We start from the raw sequence: 27582 nt of genomic DNA on the forward strand, positions 1-27582 counted from the left end.
ACATGGGTAGCCAACACAATTTATAATCTGAGAGAATTGCCTAAAAGCACTAAGAATTTATATGACTCATCCAAGGTCACACAGCCAAGAAGTATGTCAGAAGTAGACTTGAAGTCAGGTCTTTCTGACTCCAAGGTCAATGCTCTATTCACTAGGTGATGTTACTTCTCAAATCATATCAAAATCAAGAAAAATCACATGGTTACAGCAATGGATGGCAACAGCTTTTAAATGAAATTCAACATTCACATGTTAAAAGACCAAAAAGCACAGGAAAAAAAGGATCCTTCCTTAATATTACCAAAAAGCATCCATTTAAAACCAAGAGCTAACACTATCTGTAATGGAAAAGGATTAGAAGCTTTTTTGCTAAGGTTGGGGTTAAGGTAAGGTGTATGATCTATTTACATTATTATTGGGTGCATTGATAGAAAAATATTACCTATAGCAATTTTAAAAAAAAAGAAGTTGTGGGAATAAGAATAAGCAAATAGAAGAGAAAATCATCTCTAATTACATATGGTATGATGACTCCCTTCAAGGCAATGAAAAAATAGCAGATAGCTAAATAGATAGTAAATTAGAAGAATAAAAAATGAACTCACAGATAGCATCAACCTTTCAGTATTAAAGTAATAAATTCCTGGAGGAAGAGATAGAGAAATTCCCTACATCATATACTCAACAGGCTGAAGCATCAGATACTTAACCTAACATTAGCATAGCCTTCCAATATCCACGCCTTCCTTTATCCCCAAATCCTGTAAAATATCAGGACTCCTCACTAATTCCATTATATTTCCTTCAGGAAGACAAAGGAAATCATTCATGGGGTGTTTTTATTTTGAATGCATCTCAAAGTACATTAGGTCTGGTTAAGCAACTGCCTGTTTACTGCATTCTGCAACTACTTTCCTAGATCAAAGAAGCCTAAAAATTTCCATGGACATGGCTTGCCTGCTTCCCCCTCGAACACACACACACACACACACACACACACACACACACACACACACACACACACACACACATTCCCAAGACAGATTGAGAATATGGATATCTTTAGCCATAGCTTCCCAAATGAATAATCAGACTGAATGCACATGCAGGTGTGGAGTGAGGGTGGGTGTGGAATTACAAAAATAGAACAAACCATGCCTAAGCTAGACTTTAAATGTTGTCTTTTTGACAATTGCCCATTTTAATTTTTGTCCCCCCTGCCACACACACCTTTAATTGAAGCCCTGGGGACTTGTGGGGGTACTTCCCAATGTGTGATGGGAGTTACTGATTATGAAGAAGAAAACAACAACTTGATGATTGGTGATCCACCCCTGCATGCATCATGCCATACCGGTCATTTGAGATTGCATGTGTCTATGGGGAAGACATAATGCATTATTTATTAATTTCTGTTTGTTTGCTTCATCACTTAAAGAGAGTTGAGTGGGGCTAAAGAAAGCTACAAGAGACACATTAGATCTAAATGTTCTGTCTTTGAGTGAATTAGTGCCCACTCCATGGAAAACCAGACCAAGCACACCTAAGTGGGGCTTTAACTTGGTTGAGAAAAAGAAGAGATTTTTAGCAGCCCCACAGAGGGAGATTTTGGAATTAATTGGCAATTTCAGTTTTCCAAATGGCTTTTGATGTGCTTGCTTATGCAAAGTCTTCTGGTGAAACATCTCTTTTAATTTTTAATTTTTATCCTCTCTGTGCTCCAAAAAATGCACTGGTCTGAATCATCGCCCCCTCATCTTGTTATCTTAATGGCTGAAGGATAGAGTATCCACTGGGTCATGCCGCATTAGGTGTCCTCATTTACAGATTGGGGGGAAAAAAGTCCATGAAAGTGCCGGATATAAATGATTTAGAATCTATTGTATCAGTGTGTGTTCTGTAAGCATTCCCCACCAACGGCAAAGGAGTCAGATTATTTTTCACTTTTAATTGTGCTGATATTTTATCTGTTCTGCTGAAAGTGGAGAGCGGTATGTGAAACCACATGGGTTGGGGAGCAAAGAGAGCTGGTGCTTGGGGCTGTCACTTAAAGCCAAAGGAGTCCAGTTAGTGGTCAGAACTTGAAAACACAACCCAAACCAAAGTCCCAACAATTATGAGTTCTATATACGGTTTTTGTTTTTTTTTTTTTTTAGTGAGGCAATTGGGGTTAAGTGACTTGCCCAGGGTCACACAGCTAGTAAGTGTTATGTGTCTGAGGTTGGATTTGAACTCAGGTACTCCTGACTCCAGAGCCAGTGCTCTATCTACTGCGCCACCTAGCTGCCCCTCTATATACTTTTGTAATACATGGATCTTATTTGGGGGAACCCGAACAAGGTTAGTATGGAACTATGTTCCTTGGAAGAGACTTGAACTGATTTAGTCGGATGTGAAAACGTCAATATTCCACGGGACACAAAGGATGTCACTGTGCCCACCAAGTCCTTCAAAAAATGAAACCATGAACATTCTCATGAATATATTCACTTAAGCACACACATACTACTCATCTCCCTTTCCCTCCTTGTAGACATCCCAGTCCATTTCTCTGTCCATCCATATCTCTGTTGGTCTATCTCTGTCTTCCTCTTCTGTTCCCCTTGGCCTCTCTGTCTCTCTTTCCCACACATTCCTCATCTTCTATTCTCTTTCCATCCATCTTTCTTAGCCTTTCTCCTCCTTTCCCTCCCCCTCTCCAATTCTGCCTTTGTCTCTTTTTCTCTCTCTGTCCTTTCCCTTCTCTCTCCCACCCTCCAAGCCCTGGAAAATCTCAGGTGCATAGTAAGGCAACAATATCCGATGGGATTTCTCTCTTGATAAAATATTGATATGCCTGGAGAGCAGGGCTGCTATAGCTTAGAATGTAATGGAGTATTTATTTTCTTCTCCAAATCCAAAGAGGCTATTTAGACCAATAAAACTATTAGGACATGATTAGATGTAGATTTAAATTACCATAGCTCATGAGGCCCTATTAATTCTTAAGTTAGTGCTATCATTTTTTCCTCCTTGAATACTTTCAGCATTGAGGGAGATCTCAAAGCCCAAAAGGTCAATCTAAAGTCATTAAAAGATCAGGGTATTGCTCAGGTGAGTACTATTAGGACTTGAACTCAAAGTCCTCCCACCCGTTTATTGGGTGGACTTGGATCCGCCATTCCTTTAGCCTTTTCCCATCTGTGAAATAGGGGGTTGGGTGAGATCATCTTTAAAGTCCTCTGGAACTGTAAACCCCAGGATTCTACAACTACAAGATTGGTGAGAACGTAAAATGGTGGACCTAGTGGAGAGTCCAAGGGAATGCAACCTGGAGTCTGAAGATCTGGGTTCAAATTCTGCCTCTGTTATATCTATGACTGAGATACAGACAGGACCTGGGTTTGAATTCTAGCCCTGACACTTCCTATTTTGTGACTTTGCACATGTTATTTAAACTCTCCTGGTCTCTATTTCCTCATCTATAAAATGAAGGACTTATAACAAATAACCTCCAAGATCCTTAAAAAGCCCCAAATCTGTGATCCTATGAACAGCTGGCAAATCTCTTCTTTTTTCAGGCCTCTTTTATCAAATGAAGGGGCTGAACTAGATGTTGGGAGGACACAGAGGAAAAGGCATGGAATTTAGACTCAAAATGACCTGGATTCCAATCCCACTTTTGCCTATTCCTGACCCTCTAGAAGACACTTAATCCTTCTCAGCTTCAGTTTCCTCATTTCAAAATTAAGAGGTTGGGCTTGAAGACTTTTAACAACATCCCTTCCATCTCTAAATTCATGATCCCATGACTTTTAAGCCATTAAATCCTAACAAAGCCTCCTAACATGAATCGTTTTCTCCTTAAGCTAAAAGAAACTTTTCTCGATGGGCAATTGGCAAAAGGACAATCACCAGTGAAACAGACCTGTTCTAAAACACAGAACTAAAAAGAATGAGCATCATCTGTGAAATCTGTGAATTTCATTTCGATGCTACCAAAAGCAGTGCGTGGTAAGCAGCATGAGACAGTCAGAGTGCGGTGTTATCCAGGACACTATTCTTAGTCCCCTCTGCCCACTTCCCTCTCCAGTTAGGGCTCCAGATGAACTCCTGACCTTTTCAGCAACCATCCCAGGAATCTAGCCCGGACCATCATCACCCCCAGTCAATGTGGAAGAGGAAAGAACCCCCAGGAATATTCTGCCTCTGTTCCTGGAGGTAACCAAACACAGAGGAGTCCGCCTCCGTTCCCATCTGGTTTCTTCAATTTCAAAATAAAATGGAAATGAAAAGCATAGTATTTTGTCATGTGTGTATGTGTGTTTTTAAAAATTATACCAAGCTTCCTTTGGCTAATGTCTGTAAAATGATTTGGGGCCTGGTAGGAGACTTGCAGATGGGATGTATAATGGATATAATTTCAATATGAAAACCAGGAGTTCATAAGAACACATTTTTTTCAAGTCAGAAAGTATTGGATTGTTTCATACTGTTTAATGTAAAAACGTGGGGACAAGTTATTACATTTTTTTAAAACTGTGCCTGTTGCCCTTTAAACCTAATATCTTTATGCCTATCACCCATCAAAACCAAGCACTATCACAAGCCAGGCTAGGCCTGTCCCTGGCTGACACTCACCCCAAAGGCCACACTCCAATAACCACTCTATGTGTGTGTGTTTTTTTTTCCTCCAGGGCCTCAGGATTTATACCCCCAATTAAGACAATAATGAGTGCCCCAAGTTGACCTCCCAGGAGCAAGAATTAATTAAGCACGGTATTTCTTAGTGAAGAATGACGTTTTCCTAAACCAAGTCGGTGCAAGAGCTATATTTCCTGATGGGACTGTGTCTCCATGCAAGATTCCTTATCGTGAACACAAATAGAGTTGGGCATTTTTAGTTTACGTTTTTAATTTGGGAAGTCCCTCATGCCCCATGCCCCCACCATCCCCAACTCATTTTTATTGGGGGTCTTTTAATGCTAAAGAAAAGAAAGGAAAAGAAAAAAAGGAATTGAAGAATAATTTTTAAGCAGAGGGCCCGTGCAGGAAGCTGTAACTTCTTTTAGGCCGATCAAACAATAATTCAGAATGTCACCATCTTCCCACAAAGCAGGGAAACCCATGGAAATTGTGAGAACCTGATCCACCCACCTTCTAGTCTGAGAAAATAGCTCATGTTTGTATACGTGTTTTATTCAAGGCCTTGTGGGGTCACAGTCAATTACATTACCTGGCAATCAAACTCTAGATCTACCTCCAGATTTTCCAAACCACGCCTTGACTACACAAACGTTTGGTTTTTTGTGTGTGTTTTTTTTAAGTAAGCAAAAGGGCAAAGAACCATGTTTTTGTAGGTGGCCACCAATTAGGGACTGCAACTCATCTGTAACTTATAGAAAAGACTTGGGGGAGTGTCACAGAGGCCGAGTTGTCTGTGGTCACACAGATTCTGAGGGCCAAAGATGGGATTTGAATTCAGGTCTTCTTGATTCCAAGCCTAGCACCAGGTACTCTCTCTATACTATATAATATGCTTCCTATAAATACACAATACATTTTAATTTTTATTTTTAAAAAACAACCGGGGCGGGGGCGGCTAGGTAGTGCAGTGGATAAAGCGCCGGCCCTGGATTCTGGAGGACCCGAGTTCAAATCTGGCCTCAGACACTTGACACTTACTAGCTGTGTGACCCTGGGCAAGTCACTTAACCCTCACTGCCCCGCTTAAAAACAAAACAAAAACAAAAACAAAAACAAAAAACCCTCTGATGACCGACATCACTGACTTTTAAAATGAATGCAAGACAGGGAGGGAGAAGTCTTTTGATTCAGCCTTGGCTTTCTGCTCCTGGCAGAATTATACAGAAAAATAATTGATAGTCTTGGGGGGGCACCCAAAACATGACAAAAACTTTTCTTCATTTCTTTTACTCACTGTTCCTTGAAAAAAGACTATCACCACTATAAATCAGGGATGTTTTCCTCCCCTTTTTTAAAGAGTTAACTCCTCCAGCCCTAGCCTAAAAGTTCCTCTCAATCGCCCATCATTTAATGCCTTTAACTTCAAAGAAAAGTGCTGTTCTTATTTCATCTATCCATCTGTCCCTACAGTGCATTTTAGGAGAAAATATTAGAAATTCCAAATAATGTTATAGCCATGGAAATTGCTAACATACCATCTGCAATTGCATTAACATTTATAACCTGCCTAAAATAATAAATAAAGCAAATTGTTCTGGAAATATTCACGGGTGCTAGATGTGCACTTGAGGACGATAATTAGCATTTTATAATCACGGTTCATTTTCTTTACCCAACTCCCTGTCGTGTTAATGATAAAATATTTTAAACGAGGCCCTATCTGTAAACCACAGTACAATCTTGAGATGAGCCCTTAACTAACACAAGGGAGAGAAAACAGGTGATGTTGTGCGGGCACTGTGAATCCAGTGAAGTCTTATATGTGGTCACGTCTAGTAGTCTCTGTCTCCTTTCTACTTTCCTTTTCTTCTGGTTACTGAACGGCTGTCCCAGAAAAAAAGGAAGGTTTATTACCACTCTCAGAGTCCTGGAATGTTCTAGAACAATTGTGCTGTGGAAAATTAAACAAGCTCACTTAACATTTTTTTTTTCCTTTTGGTTAGGGAAATGTAAGGTCCCTAAGGGTGGGGGTCAAAGGCTCTTAAACCACTTAAATGGAATAACTGGAAAACCCCAGGGGGCTGGGTTTGAGGACCTGGATTCAAATCTGATGGCCACCTGTGTAATTTTTGTTTCTATGCGCCTCAGTTTCCTTCTCTGTAAAATAAGAGGGTTGGATTACATGGCCTCTGAGGGTCTTTCCAGCTAGAAATCCTATAAAAAGTGAATTGGGTGAGATCGGGCAAGTGACCTGGGGCCAGTTACTTAGATCCTCTCTCATGCCTCAATGTCCCATCTTGTAAAATGAGAGAGACCTCCAAGGTCTCTCGATTGATACCTAAGGAGCCTAAGACACAGTCCTCTTAGCACTCTCTTAACCCCCCAAGGGAATCTCAGCTAGCTGCAGAAATCAGGCAAGTTTAAACCTTCTCTTCCAGCTAGAGTTTCCGTTCATTAGTGATCTGCATCTTCCAGAGTTTTCCATTTCCTTGCTCCAAGATTCTGTTTCACCCAGAAACAGCCTTGAATCTTTCCTTCCCTGCTCACCAGAGACTTCCAGACTGGAAAGTCCGACCCTGCTCCAGCAACTGCTGGACTCTTTGCCTGGCCTCGATGTCATCGAGTGGAAAAGGAAGAGGTTGAACACCACGACCTCCCAGGTTCCTCGCAGGGTTAAACCTGTGATCCCCAGCCTCAGGAGGAACTATTCAACAAGTCTTCCTGGGCCCTTTAAGAAGAACAAACCAAACCATGGGTCAAGATAATTAATAAGAAGCCAAACAAAGTAAGTCCTGAGGCCTGAACAAACATACGGTGACATGTTTTGAATGCAAACAGCAGCCATCCTGGTCTCAGCTGTGTACAAGTAAATCTTGATTACAGCAAAGCCTCAGTGCTATCTCCTCTATTAAGTAGCTCTCCACTCGATTCAATTAGGGATAGAAGGAGAGAAGTTGCTGGCAAAAGGGGGCAGGGAGATCAAAGCCGAGTATTGCAAAACACTTTGCAGTCAGTTATGAGAATGGAAGCTATCATCATTGTGGTTCTCTGGTCCTGTTAGCCCTCCTCCCTCCCTAACATCTGAGGCACACAGACACCCTCAGTTTCAGGGACCCAAGGCCTAATTTTATCAATACCGGATTGGTTTTAGGAGGAAGCATGGAAAACAACGGCCACGATTATTGGTGATTTTCAAGTACTGCTGCTTTTTGCAATAAAGACAAAGTTGAAAACAACGTCAGCCTAAGTGAGACTAACAGGGTGAATTTGTTCTGACAGTGAATGCAAGGCCTCAATAATTTAACATGGTGCGTGCAAACAAGGTCAACTTTGACTTGGCTTATGGCAAATCTCTGGAGGCCTCATCTGCCCCCTGGCCCATCACACAGATGAGTGTGTTGCATATTTTAAGGTGAAATATGTTCACTTGAAGCTAACCAGTCTTTAGGGGACAATTTAAAGTACTCTAATATCAGTGATTCTCAGCATCATCCATTTTCTGAAGTACAATAGAAAAGACTGGTTTCCCTCAAAACTGAAACTTTAAGAAGAATGAAACAGTTCAAGACTGGAGAGAAACAAGTGAGATTTTCCACAATGAAACTCAAATTCAAGTGTGTTCAATGTGTTCTTATAAAGCACTCTGAATAAATATCTGTGAATATTATAGGGTTTTTTATTTGTATTTATTTTGTATTATTTTGTGTTATTATTTATTTGTATTTCTATTTAGTTGAGAGAAGCTAGGTGGCACAGTGGAGAGATTGCCTGGCCTGGAGTCAGGAAGATGAGTCTTCCTGAGTTCAAATCTGGTCTCAGACACTTACTAGCTGTATTACCCTGAGCAAGCCACTTAACCCTGTTTGCTTCAGTTTGCTCATATGTAAAATGACAAACTACTCCAGTATCTTTGTCAAGAAAACCCCAAATGAGGTCACAAAGAGTCATATGTAACGGAAAAACTTATTTGTATTATTTTTATGCATATTATTTACGCTATTTGCATTTGCATTATTTTATTTGTATGTTATTGCTTATATTATTATATCTTATTTTTATTTGTATATTGAGGATGCTGAGTAATAAAAACCCTAATTTCATTTGAATAAAATACCAGATTAGAAAATTATTTGTGTAGATTGCTTTATGATAAACATGGAAGGGGAAGACTTAAAATTTTTTTTGTAAAAAAAGGGCAATGTCACATGAAGTTTGGAAATCACTTGGAGAAAATAAATGGTTGAAGCCACTTCCTTGGGTATGATACTTACCCCCATTCCCAGTAAGGCGAGGGAGGTAGCAGGCAAAAGAGTGAGAAGGGGCTGTGTAAGGGACAAATGGAGAAAGGGAGTGAGAACATTAATACAATATTAATGGGATTGTGAATGAGTCCAATCTTTTTGGAAAACAATTTGGAATTAGGTGAGGAAAATGACTAAGACCCTTTAACTAGTGACCCCATCACTGGGCATATATCCCAAGGAGGTTCAAAGGTGGGGAAGAAAAAGGTTAACTATGTAACAAAAATATTCATTAACAGCACTTTCGATGGTGGTAAAGTTCTGGAAACAAAATTGGGGCTTATCAATGGGCAAATGATGAAACAAGCAGTGTCATTTAAAGGTAATAGACTCTAGAAACTTCTAGAGTGTTTGGAACATAGTAGGTACTTAATAAATGTTTATTGATTGATAAAAATAAAGATAATAGACTATTATTATTAAATAATAAATGCTGAATGCCAAGAATTCAGAGAAATGTGGGAAGATTGGTATTAAGTGATATACAATGTAGCAAGCAGAAACAAAAGAACAAAATATACAGAGACTGCCAAAAGGAAAAGAAGACTTCAGAAACCAAACTGAATCATGACTGCATCACCCACTCCTGATTCTGGAGAACAGATAATGAATGAAACTTCTTTTCTGCAGAGAGATGGGTGACTACAGTTGTGCTGTGCTATATATACCAGTAGATGCAGTCACTATATAAGTTGGTTTTTATTAACTTTTTTTTTAATGAGAGTTCAATTTCAAAAGATGGGAATGGGGTTCCATCTGGGACTGACTTATATAAAAACAAGAGGCGCCCATAAAACATATTTTTTAAAGGAAAGAGACAGAAAGATCCAGTAAGGAAAAAAATAAGGAAAACAAGGAATAGGGAAAGAAAGAGGTCAGAAAGAGGCCATAGTTGTTGCAGGATTAGGAGAATAAGAAATGTGGCTACACTTGAGGTTATAGCCTCAAACAGCAATCACTAACAGATGTCTATAACCATCATAAAAGACTTGATGCTATATTTTTTCAATCATTCTGTGGGTTGCTCTTTACAGTTCATAATAAGTAGGTATAAGTGCATAGGATAGTTTTGTTTATAGATGTTTTTAAAATGTTACTCTAATTCTCCCCCAAAAGAAGATAAATTAAAAAAAAATGCTACACAAAGATGGGAGCTTAGACATCTAGGCCACCCTTCCCTTTCTGCAGATAGGGAAACTGAGGCTCAGAGAGAACAAGTGATTTGGCTAAGGTCATTAAGTTTCATTTAAGTCCTCTGACCACAATCCATCATTATTCTCCTTTTGTGTTGCTGAGAAAGCAGGGAGTGGCCAGCCAGAACTCCTTTCCCTTTCCCCTCCTGTGCCACCCCCACCTTGGAGGTAACACCCAGAACTGGCAAGAAGATGACAGCAGGCCAGAATACTGGTTTTGGTGTTGGGAAGACCTGAATTTGAATTCTGACTGACACTTACTAGAAGTGGGCCCTTGGGCAAGTCACAATCTCTTAGCCTCAGTTTCCTCATTTGCGAATAGAGAATTTCACTACAAACACAAAGTTGTTGAGAGGATCAAATGAATCAACACATGCAAAGAATTCTGCGAACATTAAACTCTAGAGAAAAGTCAGCTATTATTACTGTGATTTTTTTCAAATGTTATTTTGGCTAACAAAATATAAACTAGTTTAAAATCTTTACTGAATTCACAATAGCTTTTGTCATTGTTTATTTTGTTAATAACAAACACCAAGACACACCTCTTATCATATCGGGTGTTCTGTGGACTTAAGAGATGTTAAAAATGTGTCCTCTTCTCAAAAGAGCTAGGGACTGGAGGCAGGAGGGGGCCCACACCCCACACCCCACACCAAGGAGGGGTCAGAGGAAGGGGAAAAGGGATAAAGAAACAGACCTCCAGGGAGATCTGTTACCCATTGTTACCATGAAAATATTTTGGTGCGTATAGGGCCTTTCTTTTTATCTCCATTAAAGGACAAAATGTAATTTAATAAGGAGGTTTATGCTGAAATTCCAATTAGAAGAAAAGGCCAGCATTCTTGATTTAGTAGGGTTTTCAGGCCTAGCTCATACCACCACAGACACGCCTTCCATAATTTTCATCCTGGAGCTGACGGTATTCACAGCTCAATAACCAGACCTAAGATTTGCCCCCAACAAAATAGCTGAAAACTGCTCTTGTGGTTTATTTCAAAGAAAAACAAAGAAACACCAAATGCTCGAGAAAACTCTAATAATTTTTTTAAGTTTTATAGATGGCTTAAAAAACATTATCTCCATCATCACCATTTTCCCCATTTTACCTTGTCCCTTGTAACAAAGACAACCAATCAAATGCAGCCTGACTGTCTAACTCTATCGGCATCTATCATCACCCTCTGGGGTCCCAGCCTCCTACTCTCTGTGACGTGGAGGGAGGTCAGCTTTATTATCTGCTCTTAGTACCATTTATGCCTCATGCTTGAAATTCCCTTCTGTCTTACGTACCTCCAGTCTCAGATTCCCAAGTATCCTATGACGCCCAGCTTAAGAGACACCTTCTCCATCAGGGGTTCTTAAATTGGTGTCTGTTAACTTTTAAAAGTAGATCTTTTCACAACTATTTCAAAATAATTGGTTTCCTTTGTAATTCTATGGATTTTATTTTATGAGTACAAATAATAACAATGATAATAGCTAGCATCTGTATAGAGCTTTAAGGTTTGAGAAGTTGTGAACATATTATCAGCTCTTTGATTCTCACAACCATGAGAGGAAGATGTTATTATTATATTATACCCTTTATATAGATGAGAAGACTGAAGCTTGAGAGAGGCTGAGACACTTGATCAGGGTCACATGGTACATGTCCGAGGTAGGATTTGAACTCACATCTTGGTGACTCCAATTCTAGCCCTCCTACCGATTGTACCACATAGCTGTGTTTGAAAAGGGGTCCATAAGTTCCCCCAGACTATCAAAAGAGACCAGGACACACACAAAAGTGCTAGGAAGCCTTTTTTGCTCAACACAAAGCCTTTCCCCAACTGCTGGTGCCCTGACTCCCTAATTATCTTATTCATGTTTTAATATTTTGTCTGTATTCTTATAGGTGTGTATGGTTATGTGGAGACACATATATTATGTGCATATCTTATTATATGTTAGAATATAAGCTCCCCTAGGGCAGGGAGTATTTCATTCTTATCCTTGTACCCCTAGGACTCAGCATGGTGACTACCATATAGTAGGTGTCTATCACAAAAAGGCTTGACGTGTACATTTGGGGATATTTGGGGGATATCTTTCCGTCTTTGATCCCCTAGGAGATATTCCCAGGAGTGAAATCTCTGAAGTCCCCACTTTGCTGAAATCAACCACATGTGCTCATCACAACTAAATCCGGGTCCCTCATCTTAGTAAGTATTTGGGGCAGCTTTCTAAATCACCCACTGGCCCAAACTACATTCAAAGGATCACATCAGTCTGAGTTAATAAGGAAATGGTGCCCAAAATAAAACAGTCACTTCTCTGAGTAGGAGAGGGAAGAGAAGACTAACAGTCTTGGCCAGATTGAACCAGCAGCCATCATAATTGGGGAGGGGTCTTCTCTCCACCATGATGAAAGTTGGTGTGGCTGTGGTCTGCTCCTGTTCTCAGGCTCACACATATAAAGGGACACACAATCACAGCTTGAGTCTTCTGGCTTATCTGAGTTTTTAAAAATAGGGTAAAAAAAAAAAGCCTTTCGAAACCCCAAAGATTCCCTTCCCTGACATAATTCAAGAAGTTTTCTCCAGCTCATTATTTTTAAAGCTCCCAGAACCCAGGAAGTCCATTTCACATTTTCTAGTTCAGGGTTTCTGCCAATTCAGGGGAATTTTTGTGTGTGTGCATTAAAAAAAGCCTCCTTGGAGAGAGAGAATGAGCGGAGAGGGTGTGTGTGTGTGTGTGTGTGTGTGTGTGTGTGTGTGTGTGTGTGTGTGTGTGTGTGTGTGTGTGTGTGTGTGTGTGTGTGTGTATGGGGGGGTGTCATTGGAGATTTTGTGTTCTTGGAATATTTTCTTTTCCAGGGCACCAATCTTTGTAATAAATGAAACATTCCAGAAAATGCTGAGAGTGGGGAGGGGACCATCTTAAAACTCAAGGACCACCAGGGGAACACTTAAGAACAAGCCTTTAAGTTAAATTCACTGTCTCTGAGTTTTCCACTGCTAGGAGCATGCGCCTCCACTGAAGAAACATGACCAATGACCTGAGTTCTGTATGTTTCTACAATCTACACAGAGGTGACTTTGATGGGCGCCAGAGCTGGGTCAGAAATCTGTGCAGGACACTGCTCGCAAAGGAATGTCACCTCTGCAGAGCTCAGTGAGGAACAAGGCCCGGACAGGCAGAGGAATCCGTAGTAGCATCAGTTTTCCCCTCTGCCCACAGACAATGCCAGCATTGTGGGGCACCGACGTGGGCCCGGCCCGCATCTTTCGATTTTTCCTGGCTTTGCCTCAACAAAGAACAGCAGTTGGAAGTTGGAGACCAGTACTAACCCTAAGGCCTCCTTGTCACGCCCAGTCCCTCTACAGGTGCCAGAAGCACCTCAGAGGCCATCACTCTCTAGTTTTACAGATGAGGAAATTGAGGCACAGGGAACTGAGCTGACTTGTCCAAAATGACCCAAGTAGTAAATGCAAATACTGATTTTTGACTGAGCGGAAGCTCCTGTTGTCATCATTACTATTAATAAGTAATAATATATTAACAATAATCACTACTATTATTAGTAATACCAGTCATTCAGGGAGACAGCTTGTTACGATGGCCTCCACGTCCATCAGATATGGGTTCAAATTTCCCCTCTGCCACACATTGATTGTGTGACCCTGGGCAAATAACTCACTCTCTCATTGTTCTGTCTAAACTATAAGTGGAAACGGCTGGTGGCACAGTGAATAGAACTTTGGACCTGGAGCCAGGAAGGTCTGAGTTCAAATCTGGACATAGATACTAGCCTTGTGACCCTGGGTAAATCACTTAATCTTCGTTTGCCTCAGTTTCTTCATCTGTAAAAGGGGGTAATAATAGCACCTCCCTGCAGGGTAATTGTGATGATGAAGTGAGATAAAGTGCTTGGCATAGTTCCCAGCACACAGTAGGTGCTTTTAAAATTCCCTTTTCCTCCTTCCCATGAGTGGCAGACTAGCTGTCCATTTGCATGGTGGCGGGAGTTTGCTCCTAAGATGTTGCCTACATCAAAGGAAAGCACAAGCTTACTATCACCCTAAATTCAAGAACTAAATACCCAGTCTCTGGGTTATGGCAATGACTCCAAGCTTGGGATCCCTCCTGTTCCTTGAGATGCCTGGCATACCAGGGCATGGAGGACACACATCGTTGGCACACATGGCATGGGCAAGAATGACGAGGTCACAAGTGGACTTGCCCACACCTCTAAGGGCTGTCTACAAACTGAGACACTCTTCTCTAAAACGTGTTTGAGGACTATCTGTAGTAGAACAAATCCAATTCTGAGAAGATGGACTGAGAGCACTGGTCTGTAAAGACCCAATTCCAACCATTTCCCCCTATAAAAATGCGGTTTCATTTGAAGTTACCTCAATGTAAACGTCAGGACGGACGCGCTCACCCTTACCAAAGGGGGACTTGGGAAGTCACCAGGAGGCTCGAAGCAGGGGAACCAGCAGAATAGTCTCACCTACTGGGCAGAAAGAACTTTGGTCTTGGGGGCCATTGGTCACTTAAGAGGAAACTCAGACTTCTCTGGAGAGGTTCAATGATGTGCCCAAGGTCACACACAAAGGAAATGCCCAGGCAAGATGTGAATCCCACTCCACTGACTCCTTGGCCAGGCCCTTTCTACTTACCCTGCTGCCTCTCATGATGAATGTCTGAAAACCTTGATTTTTTTTTTAGTGGGGAGGGGGTAGAAGAATTGTCTAAAGGAGGGGTTCTTCATTTTTTTGTGTCCTGGACCCCTTTGGCTTGGTCTGGTAAAGACTATAGACCCCTTCTCATGTTTTGAAATGCATAAAGAATAATTGTTGTTGTTCAGTCATTTCAGTCTTGTGTGACTTTTTGTGACCCCATTTGGGGTTTCTTGGTGAAGATACTGGAGTGGTTTGCCATGTCCTTCTCCAGCTCATTTTACAGACAAGGAAACTGAGGTAAACAGGGTTAAGTGACTATCCAGGGTCACACAGCTAGTGTCTGAGACTGGATTTGAGCTCAGGTCTACCTGACTCTAGGGTTGGTGCTCTAGCCACTGTACCACCTAGCTGGCCATAAACTATCATTCTATCTATAGTTACCAAAATATATTCAAAACAAACAAATTCATGGACCCCAGGTTAAGAACGCTTGGTGCTGGACCCATGATTTTATTTGCATAGGGAATTCCATGTATAGAAATTCCTTCCACCAATGCAAAATGGCAACCCATCTCTAATAGCATTAAAAAGTTCTCCGATACCAGTTTGTGCTGTTCCCACAGAAGTACAGGCCTAGATAGGACTAGAAAGCTAAAGGGACAGTGGTCAACCTGGGGAGCCTGAGGGAAGAAGGGAGGGATAAAGAGAAACAGAAAAAAGAAAGAGAGAGAGAGAGAGAGAGAGAGAGAGAGAGAGAGAGAGAGAAGGGGAAAGGGAGAGAGAAGGGAGAGGAGAGGGAAAGAGAAAAAAGAGAGGGGAGAGAAAGAGTGGGTGGGAGAGAGGGAAAGGAGAGAGAAAAGAGGAGAGGAGAGAGAGAGGAGGGAGAGACAAAGAGAGACAGAGAAATAGAGAGAGACAGAGAGAAGGGAGAGGAGAATGAAAGAGAAAAAAGAGAGAGGGGAGAGAAAGAGTGGGTGGGAGAAAGGGGGAGAGGGGAGAGAGAGAAAAGAGAAAGAGAAGAGAGAGAAAATAGAAGAGAGATGAGAGCAGAGAGGGGGAGAGAGAGAGGGGGAGAGAGAGGGGGGAGAGAGAGAGAGAGAGAGAGAGAGAGAGAAGGAGGGAGGAAGGGAGGGAGGGAGAGAGGGAGGGAGAGAGGGAGAGAGAGAGAGAGAGGGAGAGAGAGAGAGAGAGAGAGAGAGAGAGAGAGAGAGAGAGAGAGGTGTCCAGTGCAGTAGAAATCTGATCCTTAGGATCCTGTATCTGTTTATAACACCCACACACCAGGGAACAGGTTGAGAAGATAAATGTGCCCGCTCACTGTTTGCCAACATCGGCTAAACCCTCGGTAGGGCATCATGAGTGCACCAGGAGCCTGAGCTTTCTGAGGGGCTTCTGCTGGCACCAGTGTCCAGCATGTCAGCCTCCTTCCGTCTGTGAGCCTGGGCCCACGGTATTGGCGTTCAGGCTCCCACAGCCCCTGCTGGACGAGGGCAGAGCTTTGTTGGACAAGACTGTTATAACAAGCACTCCTCCCCCCTCCCCCGCCTCCATCCCCAATCCCAGCAGATCCTCCTAGGACATTCCTCAAATGTCTCTTAAGTCCTTCTTGAACACGGCATCAGAAAGATCCAAGGGCTGTAAGCTAGCTCTTAGTTCTCCAGCCACAGGGTAGGGCTCGCTGAAGTCCAGATGGAGAAAGAGACGGAATTTTCATCATCCCAGAGGTTAAAAAACCACCAACCACAGAGAAGACAGGATTTGTTTTTTCTCTCATTAATTTTCCTTGGCATAGCTGGGGCTAAGCTCTCCTGGCGAAAGAAGCCAGGAACAAACCCACAAAAGAGAGGGCAGGACAATATCTTCTAAGCTGAAATGTTCCCAACCAAACACATCATAACTTTAAATGTTTATTCACGCCAACTTAAAAATGGAGTTTTTAATGGCCTCGGTCAAATAAAATCACTAAGCACATCTGTAATATTTAATAGACATTCTAAAATTAAGTGCAAACATTTATCTTCACGATTGCACAAATTTCTCAGGCTAAATGCTCTGCTGCCTTCTAGAAAAAAAACCCAGGAGGGGTCACATCATGGAGCCCAGCGCCTCCCGTGCCCATGGGCAAAGGGAAAATGAACGTCAAAGCAAGAACAGATGAAATGATCCTCCTACCCTGTGACCAGGACAAGTGGGGATGCTTTAAATAGGTCAAAAGTGGCTTTAAAATGAATTGCCATTACATTCTTACCAAATGAATACACATTAATGACATCGAAGAACGCTGGGTTTAGAACAGAGTTCCTGGTTCCAAATCCCATGGAGAGGATGACGAAGCGCCCAGCTGTGTGACCCTGGGCAAGTCATGTTACTTCTTCTGTGCATATAAAATATGGGGTGGGGTCTAAGTTAACTCTATGATTCCAAGGCTGCCCAGGATTCTGTGATTCTTTGATTTGTTCTCACTTCAAGGAGTTGGGGCTTCATGCGGGTAGAGAGCCAGACCGTGATTCCCTACCACTGGGGAGGCAGCCTTCAGGAGATGCTATGGCTGGAAAAGCCACTGGCCTGAGGCCCACCCGATAAGAAAGCCCTTTAAGGTGAGCTGGCCTGGTCCACATGACAGACACTGGGTCTGTGACCAGGCCTGCTCCCAAAGACCTTTGAGCTTCATGGGCCCAGATGGAGCCTTTTGTCACCTGGTAAGTCTTCCAGAAGCCATCCCTCATGATGGGGCAATGGATAAGGATATGGTGGAAAAGCCAAGAACCCAATACCATAACCTTTTGCCTTTTAGATGCTGGAACCGTGACACACCTCACAGAAACCACCTTGGGCCGATACGTCAGGAGCCAGAGAACCGGCTCTAACTACCAGATTTGCTCTTTACTCCTGGTGTGACATTGCACAGAACACATAGCCTCCCTAGGCCTTCAGTTTCCTCATCTGTAAAATGAGGCACTTGGACCGGATGGTTTCTGAAGACCCTTCCACCCGCAGAGTTATGAGCCAACAGCCCTACTCTGTAACCAGGATTGGGGGAGGGTAAAAAAGGGGAAATAATTGGCTCCCACAGCTAGAAGGTACCTTAGAGAGGCCCCTATTCAATGATCTTGTTTTACACATAGGGAAACAGGCCTGGGGAAGCAAGTGACTTGGTCCAGGTTGCACAGCTAGTTAGGGGAAGATTCTCTGTATCTTATCTGGCCAGAGCAAAACTATAGTGAGAATCTGGGATTCATACCTTGCCACAGAGAAGAAAGAATAAAGAGAGAAAGGCTGGAAAGTTAGGAAGGTTCATAGTGAAGGCCTTCCTGGTTAGGGAGGGAAAAAGCCAGGCCTCCTTTCAGACACCACCCCTGTACCCATCCTGGTGACCCTACTCCAGCTGAGGGCCTCCCATAATCACTGACCAATGGAGAAGCCAACAGCAGGCCAACCAGAGATGCAATTAACATTCTAGGCACAGCAGCTGGGTATGGGACTAAGAGGATGTACAATAGGAGTTGAATCGACGTTCACAGAACCCAAGAGGCTTTCTCCAGCCTCCAGCCTCCAGCCATTATTAAAGGCTGTGATCCAACCCAGGCCTGATATAAACATAGGCCTTCTTCATTTCCACCCCACACAATCTTTTTCTCCCTGTTCAAGTGGCATTCCCTTCAGGAAGCCTTCCCTTAATGAAATCACCAGCCTTCTCTCCTGCCTCCAATTTTCTAAGACCCCTATGGGTCTCTCCTCCACCCATTCCCTCAGGAGAAGGCAAGAAGGAGAGGGCAGGAATGATGCCCCTTTTCATCGCTGTGCCCGTCTCACCCAGCACAGAGTCCAACTTTGACTGGCTTGACACCAACCCTGAAGATGAATGTATGCTAAGGTTTCACGGACCTCAAGACCTGCTCTCTCCACAGCCTCCCCATCCCAGCTGCCTGTGCTACCGTTAGAGTTAAGTGTCCTGACTCCTGCCCTTCATTCCTCATTAGGCACCTCAGAGAACACTCTCATTTCAAGGGCCCAGACTCCCCACTCCCTGATAAGTGAGGGGACAACCTCTTACTAATGCATCAGCTCTTTGTCTAAAAATTCCACATATGTTTGAGCTCCAGGGACTCTGGGGCCTTCAATCCACAAAACCAAACCAGTCCCTGCCCTAGAGGAGCTAACACTCTTGGGATTAGTCACTGAAATTCTCCAGGAAAATGAAATTAAAATAGTGCAATGACTTCAGAGTTCTTCTCTCTTTGAGATTATTCTAGTGGGAGTTTGCTTCTCTATCAATCAGCTTTCCTCACTCCCTTCATTTGGCCACCACATGTTTCCTATAGGCCAAAGGTTCACACAACCCCCTTTGAACAATTCTGGGGGAAAGGTGGTGAAGATGTTTGTTCAGTAGCCCATCCGCACTATGAAAATTAGACAGCTGGCTGACTCGTTCTTTTGGTCTACCTGGGTTTAGAGATAATTCTGTTTAAAAAAAAAAACACCAAAAAACAAGAATACTAGATGAAACTTAGAGAAAATATAAATAATAATTTTAAGAATTCGATATAAAGACATGAATTCTGAGTAATAGACAAACTAAGGAAGAAATTAATTCCTGGAAAAGAGCTTATGAAACCTATCTCCTCTCTCACAGCATAAAGCTGGGGTGGGGTTAGGGGAGGTGGTATACTACTATTGGGCCGGAATACAGTACACACTGTCTGTTCAGGATAGTTTGGGGTTTTTTTTTCTGTAATAAGGGAGGGTCCAACATGGAAGAGGAGGGAGGAAATGACTAACAGAGAGACCAAAGACATCAAGAAAACCATGACAAAAACACTATAGCAAGAACCTGGAGAGCTTAATGAAGTTTAACCAGATTCTGTCATTGCTAGAGTCATCTCACCTGCAAAAGAGTAAAAATCAATGCCACAGGTGGGTAACGGGGTGACTAAGACAGGAATGATAAGCGGGCACAGAACGTATGGAATATGGGGGCATTTCCCGGGCAGCACCCACCCAGAATGGCGTCAATGAGAGACCTTAAAGGCCATCTACAATGACTAGGCCCAAGGAAGTAAAGTGACAGAGCAAGGATTTCAGCCCAGTTCCTCTGACTCCCGGGTCCTCTGATGCCGGGGTCCTCTGCATTATTCTATATACAGGCTTATTTCCTTCCCTTCCCTTCCCCTTCCTTCCCACTATAGTCTGGGGAGGGCACAGAGTGAGCTGCCTCATTCCCCTTCCTTCCCTAATTCACTGCCCCCCATTCAGCTGCCTCTCCCTCCTCTCTCTCTCTCCCCCTCTCTCTTCTTTCTCTCTCCTCTTTCTCCTTTCTCTCCATACTTTCCTTTCTCTTTCTTCTCTCTTCTTTCTTTCTCTTTCCCTCCTCTCTCTCTGTACACACACACACACACACACACACACACACACACACACACACACACAGAAAGTAAATTATAAAGCTTCTGTAAGATTCCACATTTCCCTAAGTGAAGGATCTCTGAACTTGATCTTCTAATCGACCCCCAAAACTGCTCATCCCCCACTGCTGTAGCAACCGTCTGGCAAAGCAAACTGGAAGTTAGTCTAAACCTTCCTAGAATATCTTCGTTCAGACCAAAATAAACCAGTTCAGCCAGGGGTTACTGATAATAAAACAATAGTCTTATGTGCAATCAATTCATTTCTTTTTCCTGTCTACCAGAAATGAACTCGGAAGCCAACCAAACTGAGTTGTCCTGTGATTGTCCCCGAACAATCCAAGAAGCAGGCAAAGGGAAGGCATTTTCCCCAGAAGTCTATCTGGGTAAGTGCGTGTAGACAGACCACCCCACAGAAGGGGCCCAAAGCTCAGCTCGTCCTGCGACTGGAACAACATTGGAATTGGGCCTGGTGACCGCCGAAAGGGGTGTGAAAGCAACCAGGCATCCTGTTCTCTCGTTTTAACCCTAACTACAAACACCCCACCCCCTCGAAAAAATCTGCATGGTTTGTAACTGATTTCAAGCAATTGGTTTGAATCAATCTGGTGAGAATTACAGACCTGATCAATATAGACCTGTATCTACAAGCTTTAGACCTTGGAGATTATCCAGGCCAATGGGCATTTATAAACTACTTACTAAGTACTAGCTAAGAGGGAAAATAGTCAAGAGGCTAATGCTCCTTGCTGGGGGGATACAAGCTGTAAACAGATGAAGATACATAAGATAATTTGAAGAGGGGCACTCACAAGGCTGACTGGCAGAGGCTTCCTGTAGGAGATGGCCACAGGCCCTGAGCCTTGAAAGAAGACAGGAATTCTAAGAGGTGGAATCCATTCTGGGGGACAGCCTGTCTAAAGTCTAAAGTCATAGAAGCAAGGGATGGAAATCCACGTTTGAGTAATAAATGGCAAACGGTCCAGTTTGCTTAGAACATAGCATGTGGACAAGAGAGAAAATAAGTTTGGAGGGGGAACCAGGAGGGAGATTAGGTCCTGGAAGGAATAGGGAGCTTCAGCAGGTTCTGGAGAAGCGGGGGGAGGTCAGACCTATGCTTTAGGAAGATTATTTTGGCAAGTGTGTGTTCGATGAACTGAAGAGGGGAGAAACTGAAACTTGGGAGACTCATTAGGGCAATCAGTGCAGGAGAGATATGACAGAACCCCAGACAAGGATGGTGGATTGGGAGAGGAAGGGCAAGAAACTATAAACATAGGGAAGGGAAAGGTATCTGCATTATCTAGTCTCGCCCCTCATTTTTTTGAGATGAAGAAGATAAAATCCAGAGAAATGATTTGACTTACCCAAAGTCTCACTGGGCCTCTGATTCCAAATTTACTGATCCCCAGATCAATTAAACGGCTCGGCTGAATGTGGCATCTTTGGCTAAACCTCTCCCCAAACTCGTCCTCTTCTGGTTTTCTCTCTCTTTTATTTTTCTTTCTTGTTTAAACTGCTCATCCCTATAGTTAAGACACCTGGCCTAGATGATGAGTGCCCAACTTGACTCACAAGGGCCTAGCTTTCAGCCTCCAGGGGGTCTGAAACCTGGAACCCCAAATCCAGACTATGAACTGATGACTCACATGCAGTGGAAAGACCCCACAGATCCAAAACCCAACCATCAGTCACTCAAGTTCACTCAAAGCTCATCATGCAGAAAAGCCACCAGGAGATCATGCCCATATTTACCCACAATCCCCTTAACTGTTTGCAAAGATAGTCATACTTTAAACTGATACCTCCAAAAGGGTGAGCATGGCTTCAAATGCCAGAAGCATGTTTTCCCTTGGGTTTAAAGCCCTCCCTGATCTGGCTCCTCTCTCGTTTCTAGCTCCATTTCTTATAAACCCCCTTCATGCACCCTCTGTCCAGGCAACCTGGATGACCAGCCATTCCCGAAGGTGGCCTTTGTGTATTCCCATAAGCATCCCCTGCGTGTCTGGCACACAATGCTTCCTTATTTCTGCCTCCAAACAACATTATTTTTTGCCTTTAAGGTTCAACTCAGGGGCCACTTCATCCATAAAGTCCTCCCAGAGGTGCCTCCAATTGTTAGCACGTTCACCCTCTTTTTTTTAAATGGAAATTACAAAAGGTTTCTTTTATTTTTAACAAAAAGAATTAAAATTCATTATTGACTTTTAACATTAAAAAAAATTAGGTCCTAAATTCTCTCCCTCCCTCCAGCCCCTCCCCTCCCCATTGAGAAGGCAAGAAATATGCTGTCAATTACACAAGTAAATTTGCTCACCCTCCTTAATCAATATGGTGGTTATTTACTTGTGTACTTGTCACACTCCACCAGCTGAATGGCAGCCTCTTGAGGACAGGGAGTCATGTATATAATAAACTGTTTAGGTGGCACCTTATATAGAGCATCAGGCTTAGAGTCAGGGAGACCTGAGATCAAATCTGGTCTCAGACACTTAGTGGCTATGTGATCCTGGGCGAGTCACTTAACCCTGTTTGCCTCAGTTTCCTCATTTGTAAAATGAGCCGGAGAAGGAGATGGCAAACCACTCTACTATCTCTGCCAGGAAAAACCCAGACATCCAACAGCAGTACTAGTCTCAGATTTCCAAGTGCTCCCTCTCAGAAGTGTTTTGTCTCTGTTCTTATATCTGAAATATATTTTCATCCATATTTCTAAAATTTCTGTTGATAGTTTTTGTTTTTACATCATGTATATTTCCCAATAAATCTATTCCTCCTTTTTACTTTAAGACAATGAGTTACAGGGGAAAACAAGAATTCTTCCAATATCAACCCAGACCAAAAAAATGCCCACTTCAAACAGGGTTACCAGGGAAGGGAAGTATGTGTGTGGGGGTGAGGGTGCAAGGGGGCAAGGGGCGAGGCACTCACCTTACATCCCTCACAAGCACTGACGCCATAGTGATAGCCCGATGACTTGTCCTGACATACAAAACAAGGCTTGTAAACACGAGGAGGAGGGAGTGGAGAAGGGGGGCTGGGGACGAGCTCCTCAGAACTGGTGCTTTGTGTTTCGATGGCTGCAAAAGAGGTTTAAAAAAAAGACATTTTATTTCATCTTGTCAATAACACACGCTTCCCTGTCTCTAATCTTATCAGAAAATTTTACAAGCTGGGGCCAGAAAGAGGTAGTGATGGATGGTGGTGTTCAAGGCCTCTGTTAGGCTCCTTCTGTAGCACCTGGGTTCAGTCACATATGTATCGTGTGACCTTACTCACTCACCACTCCAAGCATCTGTTTCTCTTTTAAGCTTTACTGATGCTTTTCAATTTTTTATCAATCATTTTCAGATAGATCATCCTTCCCTTAAAAATTCGTAAATTATTTCTTCAATTAACATTTATTTTCCCTAACCCCCCCCTCAAAAAGCAACCAGTCCTTGTAACAACAAAGACCAGTCAGGCAAAAATAGCTATCCCTATCACCATGTCTGACAATAATACCTACAGCCTTCTGACAGCCTAGAGATGATTATCCATTCTCTGGTACCATCATTGTTTTGTCAATTACTCAAAGTCTAACTTGAGCTTCAATTTCTTCATCTCTCACACTGGCACAAAAATAATTTGAGATTATAACAATCATTATTGTTTAAGTTGTTTAAAATTAAAAGAAAATTTAAATCAAAATATCATTTAAAATTGAGTTTAAATTGACAATAATTTGAGTTTGAGCCTTCATCTTTTCCCTAAGTGCCACAAGTGACTCCATAGGACTTATTGACTTAAGTCATAGGTGGGCTGTGGTATGTGTTAGGGAAAGGAGTTTCCACACCAGGAGTTCCCCTGCTGATAAAATCGCAATGTATGCAGCATTTTAAGGTCTGCAAAACACTCCTCTCATACCTATCCTGTGAGGGATAGACAAATGAAGGATTAGCATTAAATGTGAAACCCTAGCTCAATTCTCTATCAGCAAGAGAATATTATTAACACCCATTTTACAGATGAGGAAAATGAGACCCTCACAAGTTAAGTGTCTCTCGAAAGGTCAGACAGAGACTGGGAATCAGGCCCAGGTCTCTTGACTCCCAGTTGGCCTTGTCATACTGAAATGAGTTAGTATATGTGAAAGTGTAAGCTTTAGGAGAAAGTGAAAGTTATATAACTCTGAACAGCCAAACAAAAGTTAAGGATTACAATTTATAATGACTCAATATTTAGAGCTGACATTTAATCAGTTTCGGGTTGCAAAGTGCTTGACATCACTTATCTCAGTGGATGCTCGTGAGAGTCCCATTGGGCAGGAAGTATTATTGTCTTTGTTTTACAAAGAAGGAAACTGAGGCTTAGCAAGGTAAAGTGACTTGCTCTGGGTCGCAAGGTTACTAGGTGTCAGAGGTGGGATTTGCACCCAGGTCTTCCTGGCTCTACCCACTACACACCACCCTACCCCATGCTTCACAGTGTAGAGCCTTACATTTCTGTCCCTATTAGTTTTTTTCAGAAGGCTTTCAGATAGCCCACACTGCATGCTCCTGGTTCAGCAAATGCAGTGAGGTCCAGGTTCATTCCCACCACTGCTGAGGCTTCAGTCTGTGTTCCTCCAGCTGTGGAATGGGAACACCACTATTGGTAGCTTCCACTCACTGTTAGTAGAGAGATTGCAGTTAGGACTGAGGAAGAAGGCCCTCCCATTTCTTTTCAGGAGGGCCTAAAACCAACCCACTACTCAGATGGGTAACTAGGGTAGGTCTACTCTACAGAAGCTTTGGGGGGCTTCTATAGCACCCCTGCGGAGTATGGTCCTTACTCCAGCTTCTCTCTGGGCCTACCCCTACATCCTCATGCCCATCACCTTCAGAGCAGAGGCACTGACTCATCCTGGAGTACCTCACTGCCCACTCCCCAGCAGGAGCCAGTCTGCCAGAAGTAGAAACGCCTTTTAGTATCCTGGGATACACTTAAGAACATTCCCTATACTGAAAAATCCCAGATCTAGACAATTCCCCCCCCACACACTTCAGAATAACAACAAAAAAAGAGCCAACTTGATCTTTCATTTTCCTTCCTTTTTTTTCTTCTTCCCAGCCCCAGCTGGACCATCTGCTACCTCTGCTTGACAGTGCGCTAGGCTTGGGAAGATCGCAAAAGCGGAGGATGATAAAATTAGATGCCGGCAGCTCTTCCAATGTGACCATTTGCTCACTTGAAAACATAATTGCCTCAGAAGGAGAAATATTTTATTGCCTTTCTGTATTGGGGAATAATTCCATTTTTATGATGGACATTGCTGTGGTGAGTCATTTTCACAATTGAGTCTATTTCAATTGGAAATCCAGGGGGCTGAAGAGTGCCGAATTTGGGGTGAAATTCTGACCCTGTTCCTTTTTTCTCGTGTGACCCTGAGCAAGTAAATTAATCTCTCTGGGCTTCAAATTCCTAACCTGTAAAACTAAGAGGTTGGATGTTATTTCTGAGTTCTGAAAAGAACTCAAATTTCTTACCTGATTAACAAATTGAGGATCAATACTTAGTAAATATTACATTCCGGTACAAACTAATTATAAAAGCACAGGTTCTACTGAATAAATAAGCTTCAATAATCTATTGTTAGGGGGCAGCTAGGTGGTGCAGTGGATAGAGCACCGGCCCTGGAGTCAGGAGTACCTGAGTTCAAATCTGGCCTCAGACACTTAACACTTACTAGCTGTGTGACCCTGGGCAAGTCACTTAACCCCAATTGCCTCACTAAAAAAAAAAAATCTATTGTTAGGACAAGAAATCTCTCTTGAATAGTCAGTCATTTATTCACTCATCAGACACATGAGCACCAAGTATCTGCCCAGTGGTTGCATGCTATGGATATAAGTAAATAAACAACAACAATAATAATAATGAAATAAGCATTTATTAAGCTCCTACTAAGTGCTGGCCTCTGTGCTAAGTGCCGGGGATAAAAAGAAAGGCATAAATGACCCCTGCCCCTATGGAACTCAAAATCTAAGGCAGGCGCTGAATCACTGTATACAAACAAGATACACACACAGAATAAGCTGAAGATAATCCTAGAGGGAAGGTATGAGCGTGACAGGAAAGTGGGAATGGTGTTGCATTAATGTCTGAAAAGTGCTCACATGAGCCTCCTTGTGAGGGAAAGAGATGAGGAAACCAAAGATGAGTAAGGTTAAGGGTCACACAGCTAGGAAGAGTCTAAGGCAGGTCTTGAACCCAGGTCTAGCCCGCCTCCAAGTTCAACACTACATCCTCTAAACCGTCCTGCCTCCCAAGTTGTTTCCAGCACTTAGAGTAAGCATAAGCTTCGCCTTATTAATTACTAAGAAGATGCTAGTGAAGATGTTGGTGAACAATAACACCGGCTACTCCAGCTTCCACATTCATTCGCATTTCTCTAACAGAGCTAAAAACATTCTCATTACAGTGATTTCCAGCACATACCAGAATGCTAGACTGGAAATCAACCTCATCTGGGTACAAATTCTGCCACGAACACTTCCAAGCCGCATGACCCTGGGCAAGTCACTTAAACCTTACTCAGTATCGATCTCCTCATCTCTAAAATGGGGATCACAGCACCTACTTCTCAGGGTTGTTGTGCAAAGCAAATGAGATACAGGGTCCTTGCTATCCTTATTGCTACTGTATAGTATCAATGTTTTTTGTATTAGGTGGTTTTTTTATTAGCTTTTTAAAAAAAAAGGCATGGAAAATCTGCTGCAGGAAAACGTGGTAGTATGGTTTGTAAGGGGTGCCATAAAGTCCTCTTAGAGTCTAATTCTGGTGTCAAGCTCACGGTCCGAATTTCAGGTGCTTGTTCTTGACGGTTGCAGTACTGGTGTAGGAAGCAAAGGCAGCCTGTAGCTTTTTCTCCCTCCTAAGAAAAGGGAGAATTATAGAATCTCTAAGGGTTTGAAAGGGTCCTCAGAATGGAGGTTATTTAAGCTCCCTTGTGACTCAGTTTCCTCACCTGTAAAATGAGAGGAACGAAGAATGACAAATACCCAACAAGCAATTATTAAATGAATTCTATGTGAACAGAGCAGTGCTAGGGTCCAGGAGGTACAAATACAAGAAATGAAATTATCCCCAGAGAGAAGGAAACTGAGGCACATAGAGGTTCCTAGACAGAGGTTAAGCTAGAACATGTCAGAGGTCAGGATTGAACTCAGGTCTTCCTGACTCCGGGCCCAGTGCTCTAACTACTAAGCCACCCAGCGGCCTCCTTTCCACTGTACTATGGGCCAAATGATCTCTGATTAACAAGCTAGAAAATTCTGAAAGAAGAGACAAAATCAAAAGACTGTCATAATATCTCTCAAATCCCAGGTAACTGCAAAAACTTGCCAAGAATCTTTTTAGTGTTTACAGA

At 42.6% G+C, this 27582-nt stretch overlaps 1 protein-coding gene across 2 annotated transcripts in view; it reads right to left on the reverse strand.

Moving 5' to 3' along the window:
• Positions 1-27582, reverse strand: part of RARB (retinoic acid receptor beta) — a 180688-nt gene that overhangs the window by 109017 nt on the left and 44089 nt on the right. For both annotated transcript variants that reach the window (XM_043965736.1, XM_043965735.1), the window contains exon 2: positions 23124-23272. Coding sequence is in view for 1 of the 2 variants with exons in the window: in XM_043965735.1 (XP_043821670.1) it covers positions 23124-23272 (149 nt within the window). In the remaining variant the exon portion in view is untranslated. The remainder of the gene's footprint in view (positions 1-23123; positions 23273-27582) is intronic.

Source organism: Dromiciops gliroides, chromosome 5 (genome assembly GCF_019393635.1).
Source record: "Dromiciops gliroides isolate mDroGli1 chromosome 5, mDroGli1.pri, whole genome shotgun sequence".
NCBI classification, from domain to species: Eukaryota; Metazoa; Chordata; class Mammalia; order Microbiotheria; family Microbiotheriidae; genus Dromiciops; species Dromiciops gliroides.